We start from the raw sequence: 20790 nt of genomic DNA, 5'->3' as shown, positions 1-20790 counted from the left end.
ATATCATCTGTGGAATAAGACATCAAGAGTCTCTACAGTTTTCAATACACTCTTTACCATTTAACAAAAAATAACAGACATGCCAGGAAACAGGATGAAAAGATGGAAACCAAGAAAAAAGAGAGACAATAGAAACAGACCCGAGACCAGATATTGGAAGTATCAGACAAGAACATTAAACTAGTCTGGACATGGTGGCTCATGCTTGTAATCACAGCACTTTGGGAGGCCGAGATGGGTGAATCACCTGAGGTGAGGAGTTAGAGACCAGCCTAACCAACATGGTGAGACCCTGTTTCTACTAAATATACAGAAATTAGCTGGGCGTGGCAGTAGGTAGTCCCAGCTACTCGGAAGGCTGAGGCAGGGAGAATTGCTTGAACCCAGGAGGCGGAGGTTGCAGTGAGCCAACTGCACTCTAGCCTGGGCGAAAGAGCGAGACTCTATCTAAAAAAAAATAATAATAATAATTATGATTAATCAAAATAAATGAAAATGAGAATTTCACCAGACACCTGGAACCTATAGGAAAAGTAAATGGAAATCATAGAATTGGAGAAATCATCATTAAAGTTAAGATCCAGTGGATGGGTTTAATTGCAGCTTGGACACAGTGTTGGAGAAAAGCTGAATGTTGGGGAAAAAGGCTGAGACAGGGCTTGCATGTCTGACATAATGTAAAAGAGTCTTGGAACATGTCTGGGATCCAGGGTCTAAAACCCCTTGTGGCCTTTGGATCACCAAGCTCTGTGCCAAAGGGTGGAAGGCTGCCCTGCCACACCACAATCTAAACCCAGGGCACAAGCCACGACGGCGTGGCTTGGATGGAATCCAGGGCTCAGGTCATAAAACCCCTCGTGGCCTCTGGAATGTGTCTAGACTTGCTGGCTCCTTGCTTCTAGCACTCTCAGCCTCATAGGTTGATTGTATCTTAAACTAGAAGAACATGTTTCCCATTATCTTAAGTAGCAGAACATGTTCCATATGCTTCAGAGGAAATGCTAAACCATCACTGCTATAGATCATGCACTTGATACACTGCTTTCTTTCAACCCCCACATCCTCACCACCTGCTTCTTTGATCACCAGTAAGTAGTGTAGGCTTCCAGCGCTCAGGGCCTTCACAGCCTCCATACTAGTGTTGGCCCCTGGTCCCATTTTATGTACTCTGGTCTCATTCCTTTGACTCTGCCGGACTTCCTAGCCCCCATCGCCTGGTGTTGGGTCTGATCACCCCAACATTCCTGGCGCCCAATGTGAGGTGATGAAGACCCCGGCGAAGGAATGCTAGATGTGTGAAAGCAGAGGATGCATCGTCAGAGGACACCTAAGGACGACTGAAAGAAGCTCAGGAAAGCTGAGGGCTCAGAAGAACCAGGGTAACAATGGGACAAAGTGAAAGCAAACATTCTGCTTATTTGAATTTCTTAAGGCATTTATTACGAAGAGGGGGAGTGAAAGTACTCAGAATTTGTTATCACTCTTTAGTACAGTAGAACAGTTTTGCCCATGGTTTCTAGAACAAGGGACTATGGAGTTGGATGAATGGGAGAGAATTGGCAGAGATTTTAAAAAGGGATATAAAGATGGAGCAAAAATTCCAGTTTCCGTTTGGTCAATGTGGGCGCTAATAAAGGCAGCTCTTGAGCCATTTCAAACAGATAAGGCAGATTCACATGAGGAAGAGGAGGACGAGTGTGAAAAACTAACTTCAGATTCTGAATGCGAGGAGCAAAAAACCAGAAGAGGTTTATGAAAAGAAGGAGAAACTGAAAAAGGTATATTTTACTAGCTCGTCAGCTCTGCCTGCTGAATTAAGTGAATGGTCACCTCCTCCCTCTCCCCTTAATGAAAATGAATTAGCTGAAAAACTTACTGCTCCTGTAGTTACAACATTAAAACATGGAGCAATTGGTGGTGCTATACAAAATTCTATTCAAAAAGCTAGAGCTGAGGGAGACCTTGAAACATGGCAATTTCCAGTTACTATAACCCAGGAAGGAGGACAGAATATAGCCAATTGGACCACTTTTCCTTATAAGTTATTAAATTTAAGGAAGCCATTAGTCAATATGGGCCAAATTCTTTTGTGCAAACTTTATTTAAAAATGTGGCTCTTGATAATAGGTTAATACCGTATGATTGGGATACTTTAACAAAATCTGTTCTCACTCTATCTCAGTATTTACAGTTTAAAACTTGGTGGGCTGATGAAGCTCAGACTCAGGCAAGGGAAAACACAAGTGAAGCCACCTGTGCCTGTTTCCTTTGAACAGTTAATGGGAATTGGCCCTAATTGGGGTCGATTAGAAAATCAATCAGTACTGGAGGATGTCGCCATTGTTCAGTTGCACACTCTGTGCTTACGGGCATGGGAAAGGATAAATGTTACAGGGAAAAATATCCTTCTTTTAGTTCTGACAGGGACCTAAAGAACCATATATTGATTTTATTGCTCAGCTCCAAGAGGCTGTGTATAAAACCATAACCGATGAACAGCTCAGGATGTTGCAATACAGCTTCTTACATACAATAATGCTAATGCAGTGTCAAACTGCTATTAGACCCCTGACAGGGAAGCCTCATTTAGCTGAATATATTAAGGCTTCTGATGGCATTGGAGGTAACTTACATAAGGCTACTCTTTTAGCTCAGGCTATGGCTGGATTGAAAGCAGGAAAGAATATGCCCCGTTTCTCAGGCTCTTATTTCAATTGTGGGCAATTTGGACACACACAAAAAAGGAATGTAGAAAAGGAAATCAAAAGGCAAAAACTACCATCAATCAACAGAAAAGTCCCAGTGTATGCCCCCTGTGTGAGAAAGGCAATCACTGGACAAATCAGTGTCATTCTAAATTTAGCAAAGATGGACAACCTCTTTCAGGAAACGGGAAGAGGGGCCCGCCTCAGGTCCCTCAACAAACCGAGGCATATCCAGCACAGCCAGTGCCCTTCCAAACACACAACAATTGTCCCCTGCCACAGTAGGCAGTGCTGCTATAAACCTCTGCAGCACAATTCCCATCTCCTTACTTCCTGCGGAGCCACCAAAGAAGGTCCCCACAGGCGTTAGGGGACCCTTACCCTCAGGAACAGTCGGTCTATTACTTGGTCTAGTTTAAGAGGTGTCACTGTGCATACGGGAATAATTGACTCTGATTATACCAGAGAAATTCAATTAGTTGGCTGGGCGCGGTGGCTCACGCCTGTAATCCCAGCACTTTGGGAGGCCGAGGTGGGCGGATCATGAGGTACAGAGATCGAGACCATCCTGGCTAACACGGTGAAATCCCACCTCTACTAAAAATACAAAAAAATTATTCAAGGTCAGGAGATCGAGACCATCCTGGCTAACACAATGAAACCCTGTCTCTACTAAAAAATACAAAAAACTAGCCGGGCGAGGTGGCGGGCGCCTATAGTCCCAGCTACTTGGGAGGCTGAGGCAGGAGAATGGCGTGAACCCAGGAGGCGGAGCTTGCAGTGAGCTGAGATCTGGCCACTGCACTCCAGCCTGCGTGACAGAGCAAGACTCTGTCTCAAAAAAAAAAAATTATTCAGACGTGGTGGTGGGTACCTGTAGTCCCAGGTCTTAGGGAGGCTGAGGCAGAAGAATGGTATGAACCCAGGAGGCAGAGCTTGCAGTGAGCTGAGATCACACCACTGCACTCCAGCCTGGGCAACAGAGCAAGACTCCGTCTCAAAAAAAAAAAAAAGAAATTCAATTAGTTATTAGTTCTTCAACTCCATGGTCCGCCTCCCGAGGAGAAAGAATTGCTTAGTTATTGTTGTTACCTTACACAAAACTAGGAAGCAGCACAATGAAAAGAACAGGCTTTGGTAGTACTAATCAAGCAGGAAAGGCTGTATATTGGGTTAATCAAGTGTTTGACAGAAGACCTATTTGTACAGTAACTATTCAGGGAAAGGATTTTGGAAGGACTAGTAGATACTGGAGCTGATGTCTCTATTACAGCTTTAAATCAATGGCCCCAACATTGGCCCAAACAAAAGACTTCCATGGGTATTGTTGGCATAGGGACTGCTTCAGAAGTTTTTCAGAGTCCTTGATTTTACCATGTCAAGGGCCGGATGGCCAGGAAGGAACAATTCAACCTATTATTACACCTATTCCTGTCAATTTATGGGGTAGAGACTTATTGCAACAATGGGGTGCCCACCAAACATCTGAAGATCTGTCATGAGCCACAGCATCTAGTGCACCCACCTGTACAGTGCAGATTGAAGGTTTAAGGATTGCTTTTTTGCTGTACTGTTGCACAAGAAGGATAAGCCTCGATTTGCTTTCTCTGTGCCTTCTGTTAGAAGGGGCCTGTTTCTCATTATCAGTGGAAAGTTTTACCCCATGGTAATTAACCAAAGAGGCAGAAGCTGAGTTACAGCTTGTAGAACAAATGCTTCAGCAATGGTATGCCTCCCAGCTACAGCAACAAAAGTTTTTGCTTCTGTTTTGCTAGATTTACTAACGTGGGGTTGAGGGTATGCTAGTGTTTTTGCAGGACATGAACAAACCGTATGGGTGCCCTCGAGATGTGTATGACCATGGAATGGGAGACTGGAGGGACCCATGGATCCCAACCATGGACTGGGTTCCCCCAGTACAAGCCATGGGCCAGTTGAATCTGAATGCAAGGATGGAACAAGGACCGACTGGAATCACACTGACATCAACCCCCATAACATGGGGACAGATCAAGAAAACCACACAGGAAGCTGAGAAACTGCTGGAGCACCAGGGTTTCACCTTTTGCTGGAACTCAGAGGTACAATAGATGCTTAACGGACCAATGCTTTCTGACTGAGCTTCTCTCTACCCTGAATACAAGAGACCCTAATAGGCAGGAATATCATCATCCCTATTCAGCATGAAGAAGTTGCAGAAGACGGACCTTCATCCTTCTGCAACCCTTAGGATTAAGGGTCCTCTTGTAAAAGGGAAAGGAGAAATATGTAAGAAGCATTCAAACCAGAGTGACTGCATTTTGAATAAGGGCTAAGAAAAATGAAGTTGAGTCGCTAACCGGCAATTAAGGGCGGCACAGCCTGCAATTGCCTTGCTTAATTAATTTAAAAACAAAAAGAGGACCTTTTGGATTCAAAGTTGTGTTCAGCCACCTTTTATGCTAGCAATAGGGAATGCTACTCTTAACCGCATTCTGGAGGGCAAAGATGAAAATCTCACCCTTGATACTGTAAAACTAAAAAAGTAGATTTTTGAAGCCTGTCAGACTCACTTAGCCCTGCTCCCTAGAACTGATATTTTGAACAAGACAGCCAATGGGTTGTCCACAATCCTCTTAAATGGATGAAGGCCATTGAAAGCTCTACAGTTGCAGATTTTGTTCTAATAATTATGTGTTTCTGCTGTCTCCTTTTAGTCTGCAGATGCAGAAGCCACCTCTGGAGAGAAAGCTGCCGTCGAGAACAAGCAATGATAGCTGTGGCGGTTTTACAAAAAAGAAAAGGGGGCATGTGGGGGAAAAGCTGAGTGTTGGGAAAAAAGCTGAGGCTGGACTTGCATGTCTGATATATTGTAAAAGAGTCTTAGAACATGTCTGGGGTCCAGGGTCTAAAACCCCTCATGGCCTTTGGAACACCAAGCTCTGTGCCAAAGGGTGGAAGGCAGCCCTGCCGCACCATAATCTGAGCCCAGGGCATAAAACTTCTCATGGTGCCAGGCATGGTGGCTCACGCCTGTTATCCCAGCACTTTGGGAGGCTGAGGCGGGTGGATCACAAGGTCAGGAGATCGAGACCATCCTGGCAAACACAGTGAAACCCCATCTCTACTAAAAATACAAAAAAATTAGCTGGGTGTGGTGGCAGGTGCCTGTGGTCCCAGCTTCTAGGGAGGCTGAGGCAGGAGAATGGTGTGAACCCAGGAGGCAGCGGAGCTTGCAGTGAGCTGAGATCGCACCACTGCACTCCAGCCTGGGCAACAGAGCAAGACTCCATCTCAAAAAAAAAAAAAAGAAAAACTCTTTGTGGCTTGGACGGAATCCAGGGCTCAGGGTGTAAAACCCCTCGTGGTCTCTGGAATGTGTCTAGACTTGCTGGCTCCTTGCTTCTAGCACTCCCAGGCTCATAGATCAATTGTATCTTTTTTTTTTTTTTTTTTTGAGATGGAGTTTTGCTCTTGTTGCCCAGGCTGGAGTGCAATAGCGTGATCTCAGCTCACCACAACCTCCGCCCCCTGGGTTCAAGTGATTCTCCTGCCTCAGCCTCCCAAGTAGCTGGGATTACAGTCATGCACCACCATGCCCGGCTCATTTTGTAATTTTCTTAGCAGAGACACGGTTTCTCCATGTCAGGCTAGTCCCGAACTCCTGACCTCAGGTGATCCACCAGCCTCGGCCTCCCAAAGTGCTGGGATTACAAGCGTGAGCCATTGCGCCCAACTGATTGTATCTTAAACTAGAAGAACATGTTTACTATTATCTCAAGTAGCAGAACATTTTCCATTTGCTTCAAAGAAAATGCTAAACTGTCATAGCTGTAGATCATGCGCTGATACACTGCTTTCTTTCAACCCCCACATCCTCACCACCTGCTTCTTTGATCACCAATAAATAATGTGGGCTTCCAGAACTCGGGGCCTTCACAGCCTCTGTATTAACGTTGGCCCCCTGGTCCCACTTTATGCACTCTTATCTCATTCCTTTATGAGAATGAGAACTCTGCTGGACTTTGTGGCCCCCACGGCCTGGTGTTGGGTCTGATCACCCCAACACACAGCAGGGGATATGATTAGTGATTTAGCAAAACAGCAGTCTCCAACCTTTTTGGCACCAGGGATTGGTTTCGTGGAAGACAATTTTTCCACGGCCAGTGGGAGAAGGTTGTATGGGCATGGTTTGGGGATGAAACTGTTCCACCTCAGCTCATCAGGCATTGGTTAGAGTCTCATAAGGAACATGCAACCTAGATCCCTTGCATGTTCAACTCACAATAGCATTCACACTCCTATGAGAATCTAATGTCGCCACTAATGTGACAGGAGGTGGAGCTCAGGTGGTAATGCTCACTTGCCCACTGCTCACCTTCTGTTGTGCCACCCAGTTTCTAACAGGCCTCAAACTGCTACTGGTCCATAGCCTGGGTGTTGGGGACCCCTGCATCAGAAGATATATTGGTTGAAAATAATCAGATTGAAGGACAAAAAGGAGAAAAAAAGACTGTAAAATAAAAAATGTGAGATGTATAAATAATATCAGATGCAGATCATGGTGAAAATATCTAACACTGGAGTCCCAGGAGGAGAGGGAGAGAAGATGAATATAAGTAATATCTGAAGAGAAATACTGTCTTAGAACTTTTAAAACTTAAAACAAGCTACAGATTTAACAAGTTCTAGAAACCCATGGCAGGTTAAATACAAAGAAAAACATGCCTATGAGCATCACAATAAAACTGCCGAAAACCAAAGAAAAGAAAAAAAATTTAAGCAGCCAGAGACAGCCAAATTATCTTCAAAAGAACAAGACTGGTTGGCAGCTGACCAACAGAAACAATGGAAGTCAGAGGACAAGGGAATGATTTCTTTAAAGTGTTAATAACTGCCAAGCTAGAATTCTAAACCCAGGAAAAATACCCAAAAAATCTAACCACAGAAAAATTAATTGGTATTCACAGATATTTCTCAACACTGAAACAATGAAAAGACAAGTCACAGACTGGGAAAAGAGACACATCTAACAACTCATACTTGAATAACGGTAAAACACTGTCAATCAGAAAAATACAACTAGATTTATTTTAAATGGAGAAAATATATAAATTTGAACAAGCACTTTATAAAAGGAGATATCCAAGTAGCCAATCATATGTGAAAAGGTGCTCAACATCATTCAGAGAGAGAGACATTAAAGCCTGAATGTGGCTGGGCATGGTGGCTCATGCCTGTAATCCCAGCACTTTGGGAGGCTGAGGCAGGTGAATCACCTGAGGTCAGGAGTTCAAGACCAGCCTGGCCAATATGGTGAAACCCTGTCTCTACTAAAAGTACAAAAATTAGCCAGGCATGGTGGCACACACCTGTAGTCCCAGCCACTCAGGAGGCTGAGGCAGGGAGAATTGCTTAAACCTGGGAGGCAGAGGTTGCAGTGAGCTGAGATCACACCACTGCACTCCAGCCTGGGTGACAGGGCAAGATGCTATCTCAAAAACAACAAGAAACCTGAATGTAATACCAGTACACCTCACCTGAGCAGTGAACATAAAACCAAATCTAGACCAAATCTAGCCACATATGCATCATGATTATACATGAAGAAGTGAGATTTATCCCAGGAATCCAAGGCTGGTTTAATATGCAAATATGAAATAATGTAGTATACCATATTAATAATGAACAAAAACCACATGATCACAATATTTGCATTCAACAAAAGCATTTTTTTTGTTAAATGCATCTATTTTCACAAAATTTTCACAATTTAATTTAAAAAATGCATATATTGTGAAAACATGTATATATAATGTGGAAAAAGCATTTAACAAATATCCAACACCTATTCATACTGAACTCTCAACAAACTTAAGATTAGAAGGGAACTTCCTTGACCTGATAAAGGGCATCTCTCAAAAATCTGCAGTTAATGTCCAACTTAATGGTAAAAGCCTGAATACTTTCTCCCCAAGATCACAAGCAAGACAAGCATGCCTGCTCTCACCACTCCTCTTCAACACTGCACTTTATACCAGACATTCTAGACAATGCAAAGGGAGAAACAGAGGGAAAGACAAAGAGAAGGAAGAAAAGAGTAAGGAAAGCAAGTGTTACGGACTGAATGTCTTCACATTCAAATTCCTCTATTGAAGCTTTAACCCCCAGCCTGGCTCTATTTGGAGTAGGGAAGTAATTAAGGTTAAATGAGGTCATAAGGTTGGGCCCAGATCTGATAGAATTAGTGTCTTTGTAAGAAGAGACATTAGAGGATGGGCGAGGTGGCTCACACCTGTAATTCCAGCACTTTGGTAAGCCAAGGCGGGCAGATCACAAGGTCAGGAGATTGAGACCAGCATGGCCAACATGGCAAAACCCTGTCTCTACTAAAAATACAAAAATTAGCTGGGTGAGGTGGTGTGTGCTTGTCATCCCAGCTACTCGGGAGGCTAAGGCAGGAGAATGGCTTGAACCCGGGAGGCGCAATTGCACCCCAGCTTGGCAACAGAGCGAGACTCTGTCTAAAAAAAAAAAAAAAAAAAAAGAGAGAGACATTAGAGATCTCTCCTTTCTCTCCACACACAACAAAGAGACCATATGAGTACACAGCAAGATGGTGGCCACCTACAAGCCAAGAGAAAAGGCCTCAGAATTAAACCGACCTTGCTGGACTCTTAGTTTTAGACGTTCCAGCCTCCAGAATAGTGAGGAAATAATTTTCTGTTGTTTGAACCTCCGAGCTTATGACAGCCCAGGCAGAAGGAAAGGAAGGAAGGAAGAGTATCCAGATTGGAAAGGAAAATGACCTTTCTTCACAGATGATGTGATCCAGTTCAAAAGGTTGTAGGACACCAGATCAATGTACAAAAAATTAATTCTATTTATATATTATGGAAACAATACAAAAAGTAATTAAATTCATAGCACCATTAATTTCACAAAAGAAGTGCAAGAGTTACACATTGAGAACTACAGAAATTGCTGAGGAAAACAAGACGTAAATAACAGCAGAGACATTACATGTTCATAAATTGGCAACCCAAAATTGTTAAGTTGGCAGTTTTTCCCAAATCAATCTATAGATTCAATAAAATCCCCACCAGGCATGGTGGTTCACACCTGTAATCCCAGCACTTTGGGAGGCTGAGACGGGCGGATCACAAGGTCAGGAGATCAACACCATTCTGGCTAACACGGTGAAACCCCGTCTCTACCAAAAAAAAAAAAAAAATTAGCCAGGTGTGGTGGCGGGTGCATGTAGTCCCAGGTACTTGGGAGGCTGAGGCAGGAGAATGGCATGAACCCGGGAGGCTGAGCTTGCAGTGAGCCAAGATCATGCCACTGCACTCCAGCCTGGGCGACAGAGCGAGACTCCATCTCAAAATAAATAAATAAAATCCCAATGAAATTCCTATAGAATTTTTTACAGAAATTGGCAAGCTGATCTTAAAATATATGTGGAAATGCAAAGGACCCAAAGTAGTCAAAGCAATTTTGAAAAAGAACAAAGTTAAAGGACTTAAAAAATCCAACTAACTAACTATAATTAAAGTCATCAAGACAATGTGTTGCTGGTATATGGAGAGGCATATAAGTTAATGGGACATAGTTTAGAACTCAGATATAAACTCTTACATTTATGATCAATTCTTGACAAAGGTGCTAAGTCAATTCAATGGGGGAATAGCTAGTCTTTGCAAGAAATGATGTGAGGACAACTGGATATCCATATGCAAAAAGATTAATTTAGACCCTTACCATGGACCTCAAAAAAAATGGTTCAGAGATCTAAATGTGCGAGTTAAGAGTAAGTGTAAGAGAAAGGATATGAAATGATCTTTGTAACTTTAAGCAGAGTCCTTAGCTATAACACCAAAAGCATGATTGCTAAAAGAAAAAACGTAAATTGGAATTTATCAAAATTAAGAGCTTTTATACTTCAAAAGCTTTTTCTTACACCATTAAGAAAAAAAGACAAGCCACAAATATGGAGAAAATATTTGCAAATCATATTTCCCATTAAGTACTTGTATCCAGAATATATAACAACTCAACAATAAAAAGACAACTTGATTTTAAAATGGATAAATGATACAAACAGAGGGCCAGGCACGGTGGCTCATAATTGTAATCCCAGCACTTCAGGAGGCCAAGGTGGAAGGATTGCCTGAGCCCAAAGGGTTCAAGATCAGTCTAGGTAACATAGTGAGACCCTGTCTCAATTTGAAAAAAAGAGATTAATTCAAAAAGATACAAATATAGATTACATCAAAGAAGCTTTATTAATTCCTAATAAGCACACTAAAAGATACCTAACATCGTCAGTCATTATAAAATGCAAATTAAAATCATGAGATACATACTAGAATGGCTATAATCAAAAGGACTGATAAGAAGTGTTTGTATGAATGTGGAGAAACTAGAACCCTCATGCATTGCTGGTAGGGATGTTAAGATTGTGCAACTACACTGTAAAAACTGCTTTTCTTACAATGTAATTTCTTAAAATCATAAATATAAACCTACCTATATGACAGCAATTCCACTCCTATGTTCTACCCAAGAGAAATGAAAACATATTTTCACATAATGATTTGTATGCAAATGTTCATAGGAGCAAATTTATAATAGCCCCAAGCAAGAAATAATAGTAATTCCAAAAAGTGGTGAATGGATAAATATGGTACATCAATTCGATGCAATAATATTCAGCAATAAAAAAGGAACATACTGCTGATATATTCAGGAACATGGATGACCCTCAGAAACTTTATGCTCAGTAAAAGAAGCCAGACACAAAAATTTACATAACTATATGGTTCCAATTACCTGAAATATTCAGACAAGGCAAATCTATCAAGACCAAAAGCAGATCAGTGGTTATGTGGGACTAAGAATGGAGGAGAGATTGACTGTAAACTAGCATGAGAATACTTTTTGTGGGGATGGAAATGTTCTAAAACTGGATTGTGATGATGGTGTTAAAACTATAAATTTACTAAAAACTATTTTTATATACTTATAATGAGTGAATTTTCTGGTATGTAAATTATATCTCAATGTGTAAAAATGTGAAAAAATTAAATTATGGGTGGGTTTCAATTATTATAGTATGAATAGGAAATTTAAAGCCATTTTAGAGTAGCCATATCTAAGATAATAGGAACATGATTTTTTAAAAAGCTGGAACAATACAAGCGATTTCAGCAAATTTACAAGAGATGGGGGCTAGTAAATAAATTGTATACTACTATATTATAAAATTGTCTATAATATTGCATTTTTTTTTGAGACAGAGTCTTGCTCTGTCACCCAGGCTGGAGTGCAGTGGCATGATCTCGGCTCACTGCAAGCTCCGCTGCCTCCCGAGTTCATGCCATTCTCCTGCCTCAGACTCCCTAGAAGCTGGGACTACAGGCGCCTGCCACCACACCCGGCTAATTTTTTTGTATTTTTAGTAGAGATAGGGTTTCACCGTGTTCGCCAGGATGGTCTCGATCTCCTGACCTTGTGATCCGCCCGCCTCAGCCTCCCAAAGTGCTGGGATTACAAGGTGTGAGCTACTGTGCCTGGCCCTGCAAAATCTTTAAAAACCCTTCCCTGTGGCCGGGCGTGGTAGCTCACACCTGTAATCCCAGCTCTTTGGGAGGCCGAGGTGGGTGGATCACTTGAGGTCAGGAGTTCGAGACCAACCTGGGCAACATGGCGAAACCCCATCTCTACTAAAAATACAAAAATTAGCCAGGCATGGTGGTGTGTGCCTGTAATCCCAGCTACTCAGGAGGCTGAGGCAGGAGAATCGCTTGAGCCTGGGAGGCAGGTACTGAAGTGAGCTGAGATCATGCCACTACACTCCAGCCTGGGCAACAAAGCAAGACCATCTCAAAAATAAATATAAATTTAAAATGTTACCATATTATGTGGCATTAACAAAATTATATTAACCTATGAAATGAATATATATTCTTGCACATATCTTAAGGGCACTGAGAGGTAGGATAAGGAAGACTGCAAATACTCTCAACGTTGTTTGACTTTTTTTGTTTGTTTGTTTGAGACAGGGTCTCATTCTGTCTCTCTGAGTGCTGGAATGCAGTGGTGCGATCTCAGCTCACTGCAACCTTACCTCCCAGGTTCAAGTGATTCTCCTGCTTCAGCCTTCCAAGTAGCTGAGATTACAGGTGCACACCACCACATCCAGCTAATTTTTGTATTTTTAGTAGAGACAGGGGTTTTGCCATGTTGGCCAGGCTGGTCTTGAACTCCTGGCCTCAAGGGATCTGACTGCCTCAACCTCCCAAAATGCTGGGATTACAGGCATGAGGCACTGTGCCCCGCATTGAGACAGGGTCTCGCTCTGCCATCCAGGCTGGAATGTAATGGCGTGATCTCGGCTCACTGCAACCTGTGCTTCCCAGGCTCAAGCCTCAGCCTCCTGAGTAGCTAGGACTACAGGTACATGCCACCATGCCCAGCTAATTTTTTGTAGAGATGGTTTTGCCATGTTGCCCAGGCTGGTCTCAAACTCCTGAGCTTAAGCAACCTGCGCACCTTGGCCTCCCACAGTTCTATGATATATATATATTTATTAAACAAGAGAAATAAAAATGAATGAAATAGCCAACTCGAGAAGATAGAAAAAAGGAGAAAGGTGTATGTTTTAAAGTATCATAAAAATAAAAGCCCAAGTTAATGAATTAGAAAAACAGAAAAAGCAGAATTGATAAATCCAAGAACTGGTTCTTTTGAAAAAGCTAAAAACCTGAACACTAATGGAAAAAACAGCCAGGCACAGTGACTCACACCTGTAATCCCAACACTTTGGGAGGCCGAGGCAGGAGAATCCCTTGAGCCTAGGAGCTGGAGACCAGCCTGGGCAACATAGCAAGACCCAATCTCTTAAAAAGGTAAAAAAAAAAAAAAAAAAAATTAACCAGGTGTGGTGGCACATGCCTGCCTACTCAGGAGGCCGAGGTGGGAGGACTGCTTGAGCCCAGGAGTTGGAGGCTGCAGTGACCCGTGATCAAGTCATAGTACTCTAGCCTGAGCAACGTAGTGAGACCCCAATTCAAACAAAATAGAAGAAGTCTGTTCTTTGGTTTTCATAAAGAATGCACACATATAAAACTTACAAGCTTCTAGGAGACACTTGTTTTTAAACTAGAGAATTGCGGGGGATGGTAGGGCCTTCACAGAGACCATAGATATTTGTGTTTTCATGTCTTTTTGGTTGGCATGGGGTGAGCGAGGTTCTCCTTGCCCATTCAGGCCGCATAGCACCAGCCTTCTACCCTCTCACCAGCTTCTCAGTCTCCCATTCTCTCCCTCTGTCATGCAGATCAGTTTATGTCCCATGTTGCTTGGACATCTTACGACACTTATGCCCTGAGCAACCTAAGCAACATGTTACACACACACACACACACACGCCACAGTTCTTTCTCTATAATGAACTCTGGGGGCCATGGTAAAGGTAATACACCTAATAGCATTCCTTCTCACCTTTCAGGAAGGACAAGGTTATCTAGGACTGGGAGTGAAGGTTTCTGACATGGCTCAGCCCCACCTCCTGCATTTCTTGCCCATCCAGTGGGGTAACCCAGGCCAGGAGCGCAGGCACAGACCAGAGGCAAATGTCCCACTCAGGAATATGCCCTGTGCCTCTCAGCAGGCGCCTGGACTGCCCAGGTGAGGCCTGGGAGCTCCAAGTTGGAGAGGAAGGCGGCCCACCTGGATGAAACTGTGCTTTTTGTCTTTGTTCTTCAGTAGCATGGCGCTCCGCCACTGCAGGTACTTCTCCTGGTGGGCGTGGATCTCTAAGGTGAGGCTGGAGTCCCGACCGTGGTAGTCCTCAAGATTGGGGGTGGGCTGAGGTGGTAGGGCGAACAGTTTCTCATCTGTGAGTTCTTCTTGCGAAAGGGGCATCCCAAACTCTTGGCTCAAGTCTTTGATCATAGCAGAGGAGGGCAGCAGGTTCCTCACCATCACGTCCCAGAGGGTGGTGCTGTTATAGCAGATGTCGTGGATCCTGGAACAAAGAACCACTGCCCCACTGAACCTCGCCTACCTTGCAAGACAGGTGTAATCACTCCCATCCTACAGCAGGAAATGAGCACTCAGAGGTTGCTTAGCTGGTCCCAGGCCCTGGAGCTTGTAACGAAAGAGCTCCCATTCCAGTCTGCTGAGCCTGGGCTCCTGGCTCCGTCTCCATCTTCTCCCCAGCCCCCAGAAGCCAAAGGCTGCCCATGGTTTGCTCTGAGTGCTGCTCTGTTCCTGTGTCCTTAGTCATGCTTCCCCTCCTCCCATACCCCATCGGACACAGCCCTACCAGCTGCCCATCAGGGATGTAGAGCACAGAGCCTTCCGCACCAGGAGGACATCATGCAAGGAGCCTCAGGGGGCTGGCTAATAGAGGAGGAGGAGGAGGCTGGAGAGAGAGTCCTCAGCAAAGCTCAAGGAGCTCCCCAGCCCTGAAGCCTCCTCCTAGGTGCCTTCTGCCATGGCCTGGTGTGCAGTGGGCATTGGGTCCAGAACCCATGCTCGGTCATGGCTGTTGGCTGCTGACTGTCTCAGCTGCCTCCGAAGTCCACTGCGGTAGATGCCTGCCCTCACTCTCACTGTCGCAGTGACCCTGGCCCAGCCTTAGCCTTTCTGAATATGGTTTCCTCACCCTCAGATAGAAATAAAGCTATATGGATGCAGCTACCTTGGATGCAGTAAGCACTTCCTAAAAAGTGTTCTCTTTCCTTCATAGAACCCTCAGCTACTTCCTGTCACCTACCAGGCAGGACCGGGTCTGGCCTCCTCCCAAATGCTGTGGCACCACCCCACATGCCAAAGATGAGGGCCACGGAATCAAAGAAAAGCCTCTTGGTTCCAACCAAGATCTTTATCCTTCCTATCTCTCCAGCCTCCTCCCCTCCTTCATTAATATATCCAGCGAGCACTAGCTAGGGCCAGACCTGTTGCTGGCTCTAAAAATATAAAGACAGGGTTTGTACCTCCTGCCCCACACCCAGCAGCAAGTGAACTGTCCACCTGCTGAACATCCCCTGGCCCTTCCTCAACAGCAGCCTCTCCTGCTCTGGGGAAAGAAGCAGCCCCCTCCTCCATGCCCCTGCTGGGTCCCAGGGCACCCCACTGCCTGTGTTCTTTATGTCCTCTCTCCTTCTGAACTGTGGCCTCCTGAGAGTGGGGACTGGTGTGCTCACAGCTCCCCTAGAGCCATTGTGGGCTAGCAGCTGCTCAGTGAGGGAATGGTGAGACCCTGGTTGCCCAGGCTGGAGTGCAGTGGTGTGATCTCAGCTCACTGCAACCTCCACCTCCCAGGTTCAAGCAATTCTCCTGCCTCAGCCTCCCGAGTAGCTGGGATTACAGGCATGCGCTACCACACCCGGCAAATTTTGTATTTTTAGTAGAGATAGGGTTTCTCCATGTTGGTCAGGCTGGTCTCGAATTCCCGACCTCAGGTGATCCGCCCACCTTGGCCTCTCAAAGTGCTGGGATTACAGGTGTGAGCCACTGAATCCGGCCTGTTTTTGTTTGTTTGTTTCTGAGATGGAAGTCTCATTCTGTCGCCCAGACTGGGGTACAATGGCTCGAACTCAGCTCACTGCAACCTCTGCCTTCCAGGTTCAAGAGATTCTCCTGCCTCTGTCTCCCAGGGATTACAGGTGTGCACCACTACACCTGGCTAATTTTTGTATTTTTAGTAGAGATGGGGTCTCACTATGTTGCCTAGGCTTGTCTCAAATTCCTGGGCTCAAGCCATCCTCTCACCTCAGCCTCCCAAAGTGCTGGGATTACAGGTGTGAGCCACTGTGCCCAGCCCACACCTGGCTAATTATTAACAACTTTTTTTTTTTTTTTTTGAGACGGAGTCTTGCTCTGTCGCCCAGGCAGGAGTGCAGTGGCGTGATCTCCACTCACAGTGAGCTCCACTCCCCGGGTTCAGGCCATTCTCCTGCCTCAGCCTCCTTTAGTAGTAGCTGGGACTACAGGAACCCGCTGCCACGCCCGGCTAAATTTTTTTTGTATTTTTAGTAGAGATGGGGTTTCACCATGTTCACCAGGATGGTCTCAATCTCCTGACCTCGTGATCCGCCCGCCTCGGCCTCCCAATTTTATTAACAAATTTTTGTGGAGATGAGGTCTCACTCTGTTGCCCAGGTTAGAAAATGGGGTTTAACCAGCCACTCCCTCCTCAGGTGATTCTAGGACACGCCCCAAGAACTGCAGACGCGACAGGGTCACAGCATCTGGGCAGATGCCCTCCTCCCCCCACCGTCTGTTGGGGCCACTATGTAGTTGTTGGACACCCCAGCTCGCCTGTTTGGGCGCAGAGTGCTAAGAAGCGCCCCTTCCGCTGGGGCGCAGGACCCCACGCGGGCTGCCACTGCCCACCTGGTCAGTGCCTGGAAGACCCGCCTCCACTCAGTGTCTCGCAGGAAAAGCACCGCCTGCTGCAGCAGCAGCTCCGTGGGCTGGAAGAGGTGCACATGGTACAGGATGGCCTCCAGGTCCCCATAGAGCCGGCTGCGGAACAGCAGCTGAGAGTTGTAGAGCACCTTGTATTTCCCGTGTTCTGACCTGGGAATCCTGCAAGAGACAGAAGGCCAAGGGCCAGAGCTAACTTGCATGGCGGCTTCCTGGGACACCATGGTGAGGGTGCACTGTCAGGTACAGCTTTTATGTTGTTTAAAAACAAGCCCAGGGGCCAGGTGTGGTGACTCGCGCCTGTAATCCCAGCACTTTGGGAGACTGAGGTGGGCAGATCACCTGAGGTCGGGAGTTCGAGACCAGCCTGACCAACATGGAGAAACCCCATCTCTAGTAAAAAATGCGAAATTAGCCTGGCATGGTGGTGCATGCCTGTAATCCCAGCTACTTGGGAGGCTGAAGCGGCAGAATCGCTTGAACCCGGGAGGCAGAGGTTGCAGTGAGCCAAAATCATGACATTGCACTCCAGCCTGGGTAACAAGAGTGAAACTCGGTCTCAAAACAAAAACAAACCAAAACGAAAAAAAAAAAAAGCCCAGGGGGGTAGAGGCTGCAGCGAGCCCTGATGGCACCAGTGCACTCCAGCCTGGGCAACAGAGTGAGATCCCATTTCAAAACAACAACAAAAGACAAGGTTGATAATAAAGACTATACTAAGATAAAAATAGAGCAATTTAAAAGTATAAAAAATTAACTAAAAGAATAGAAAAAACAAAAAGAATATGATGATGATGAATGCCTCCTGGTAGACACAACATCTTTCAAAACGTGGGGCCTTGACAGAGAACTGGCAGTGAAATGCTGAAATTGACCTGATCTGGCTCATGGCCTGTGCCTCCCACCCCCTTCCTGCCCCCACTCAGCCCCTCACCACCCCTCCAAGCCCTGCCCTGGCACTCGCACTCTGCACTATGGCAACACCAGCCTGGCAGGGTTTCTATGCACAGCCTACTCTCATTGCCCTGCACTGGCCTATGCCAATCCACCGCCTTTTTGAACCTGGTGAAGTCTACAATGCTTTCATCTCCCCTTCAGGAATCTGTGTTCCTGGTCAGAGGTAGGTCCTCTTTTGTGAAGTATTTGTTTGGGTATTTTGCCCATACTTTCCACTGGGATGTTTTCTTACTGATTCACAGGACTTTAAAAAATATATTTAGGATACTAACTATTGGTCAGTTCCAGACACTGCAAATAATTTTGTTTGTAGCTTGTCTTTTCACCATATTTACGGTGTCGTGAAAGTTGATCACATACATTGGGTCATTCTCATCACACCCAACTAAAACAGAGTCGAGAGGCGGGGAGAAAGCACCCAGGGCACGTAGCACTGCTCCAGGAATGTCATTCTCTGCAGCCTGGCTGCTGAGGCCGCCTGCTCCAACCTGAAGCCAGTCTTATCTGATAGCTACTGATACCATGTGCTGCAACTCCAAGACTACTTCTACTCACTGGCACTTGCCAGTCGGAGGTTGCCAGCGCCCCAAAACTTCGTTTCCTGTCAAACACAAAACAAAGTGAATTCTCAAAACAATACCTAACATTTTTATAATGCCCCTCCTTTTTATAAAACCTCCAACCTTCTCTGTTTTTCAGACATACTGAAGACTGCCCAGCCTGTGTGTGTACCTCAAATTGTAATTCTTGCTTCCCAAATAAAATTTTTAAATTTAGAGATTCATCTCTGTATTTTGACTTTGACAGTGTCTTTTGATGAGCAGAAGTTACTTTTAACGTTGCCAAATGTATGATTCTTTTCTTCTTTGTCCTTGTCTGGTTCAAGAACTCTTTCTCCATTCTGGGGTCATGAATATGTTCTTCTATATTTTCATCTATAAGCTTTGTAATTTTGCTTTTCAAAAATAGATTTTTCGGCCGGGCACGGTGGCTCAAGCCTGTAATCCCAGCACTTTGGGAGGCCGAGACGGGCGGATCACGAGGTCAGGAGTTCGAGACCATCCTGGCTAACACGGTGAAACCCCGTCTCTACTAAAAAATACAAAAAAAAAACTAGCCGGGCGAGGTGGCGGGCGCCTGTAGTCCCAGCTACTCAGGAGGCTGAGGCAGGAGAATGGCGTAAAAACCCGGGAGGCAGAGCTTGCAGTGAGCTGAGATCCGGCCACTGCACTCCAGCCTGGGCGACACAGCGAGACTCCGTCTCAAAAAAAAAAAAAAAAAAAAAAAAAAAATAGATTTTTCACTTTGGGAGGTCAAGGTGGGCAGGTTGCTTGAGCCCAGGAGTTGGAGGCCAGCCTGGGCAACCCGGTGAAACCCCATCTCTACAAAAAATACAAAAATAATCTGAGCATGGTGGTATACACCTGTAGTCCCAGCTACCTGGGAGGCTGAGATGGGAGAATGGCTTGACCCCTGGAGGTAGAGGTTGCAGTGAGCCCTTGTACCACTCAGCCTGGGTGACAGAGACAGACCCTGTCTCAAAAAAAAAAAAAAAAAAGCCCAGGCACAGTGGCTAACACCTGTAATCCCAGCACTGTGGGAGGCTGAGGCGGGTGGATCATGAGGTCAGGAGATCAAGACCACGGTGAAACCCATCTCTACTAAAAATACAAAAAATCAGCTGGGCGCGGTGGCAGGCACCTGTAGTCTCAGCTACTCAGGAGGCTGAGGCAGGAGAATGGCGTGAACCCAGGAGGCGGAGCTTGCGGTGAGCCGAGATCACGCCACCGCACTCCAGCCTGGGCGACAGAGCGAGATTCTGTCTAAAAAAAAAAAAAAAAAAAAAATTCTGGTGAAATCTGAGATCAGATCATTGTAGTCTAATTAGTTATACTGTGTCAATCAGTAGTCATTATATAAGATGTCACCATTGGGGGAATTGGGGGACCTTGAGTAATGAGTACATGCAACCTCTCCACTATTTTTGCAATTTCAAAGTTAAAAGTTTAGGCCAGGTGCAGTGGCTCACACCTGTAATCCCAGCACTTTGGGAGGCTAAGGTGGGTGGATCACCTGAGGTCAGGAGTTCGAGACCAGCCTTCCCAACATGGCAAAACCCCATCTCTACTAAAAATACAAAAAATTAGCCGGGCATGATGGCAGGTGCCTGTAATCTCAGCTACTAGGGAGACCGAGGCAGGAGAGTTGCTTGAACGCAGGAGGCAGAGGTTGCAGTGAGCCAAGATCACACCATTGCACTCCAGCCTGGGCAACAGAACGAGACTCTGTCTCAAACAAAAGAAAAAAAATTAGCTGGGCATGGTGGTACATGCTTGTGGTCCCAGCTACTTGAGATGCTGAGGTAGGAGGATCGCTTGAGGCGGGGGGGTCAAGGCTGCAGTGAATCGTGACCGCACCACTCCACTCCAGCCTGGGTAACAGCAATAAACCCTGTCTCAATAAAAAGAAAGAAAGAAAGAAAAAGCTCAAAAAAAAAAAAAACAACAAAGTTAAAAGTTTAAAAACAGGGGCTTGGTCTACCTAGACTAGAGTTGATTTTTATGAATTGTGTGAGCCAGCAAATTAGGAATAGAATGGAACTTCCTCAGACCCATAAGGACATCTACAAAAACCCTACACCTAACATCATAGGTAGTGGGGAAACACTGATGCCTTCTGCCTCAGAGACCAGAAACAAGGCAAGTGTGTG

At 45.3% G+C, this 20790-nt stretch overlaps 1 protein-coding gene across 50 annotated transcripts in view; it reads right to left on the bottom strand.

Moving 5' to 3' along the window:
• CFAP92 (cilia and flagella associated protein 92 (putative)) overlaps positions 1 to 20790 on the bottom strand; it is an 82123-nt gene that overhangs the window by 10063 nt on the left and 51270 nt on the right. For 38 of the 50 annotated variants that reach the window (XM_074033148.1, XM_074033159.1, XM_074033158.1 and 35 more), the window contains 2 exons: positions 17091 to 17285; positions 14418 to 14715 (listed from right to left, as the gene is read on the bottom strand). The exons of 6 other annotated variants lie outside the window; for them this stretch is intronic. In XM_074033148.1, coding sequence (XP_073889249.1) covers positions 14418 to 14715; positions 17091 to 17285 — 493 coding nt within the window. The remainder of the gene's footprint in view (positions 1 to 14417; positions 14716 to 17090; positions 17286 to 20790) is intronic. 6 more of the 50 variants (XM_074033137.1, XM_074033139.1, XM_074033141.1 and 3 more) reach the window with 2 other exon arrangements.

This window comes from Macaca fascicularis, chromosome 2, assembly GCF_037993035.2.
Source record: "Macaca fascicularis isolate 582-1 chromosome 2, T2T-MFA8v1.1".
In the NCBI taxonomy this organism is placed as follows: Eukaryota; Metazoa; Chordata; class Mammalia; order Primates; family Cercopithecidae; genus Macaca; species Macaca fascicularis.
This window is presented reverse-complemented; position numbering and strand designations above follow the sequence as displayed.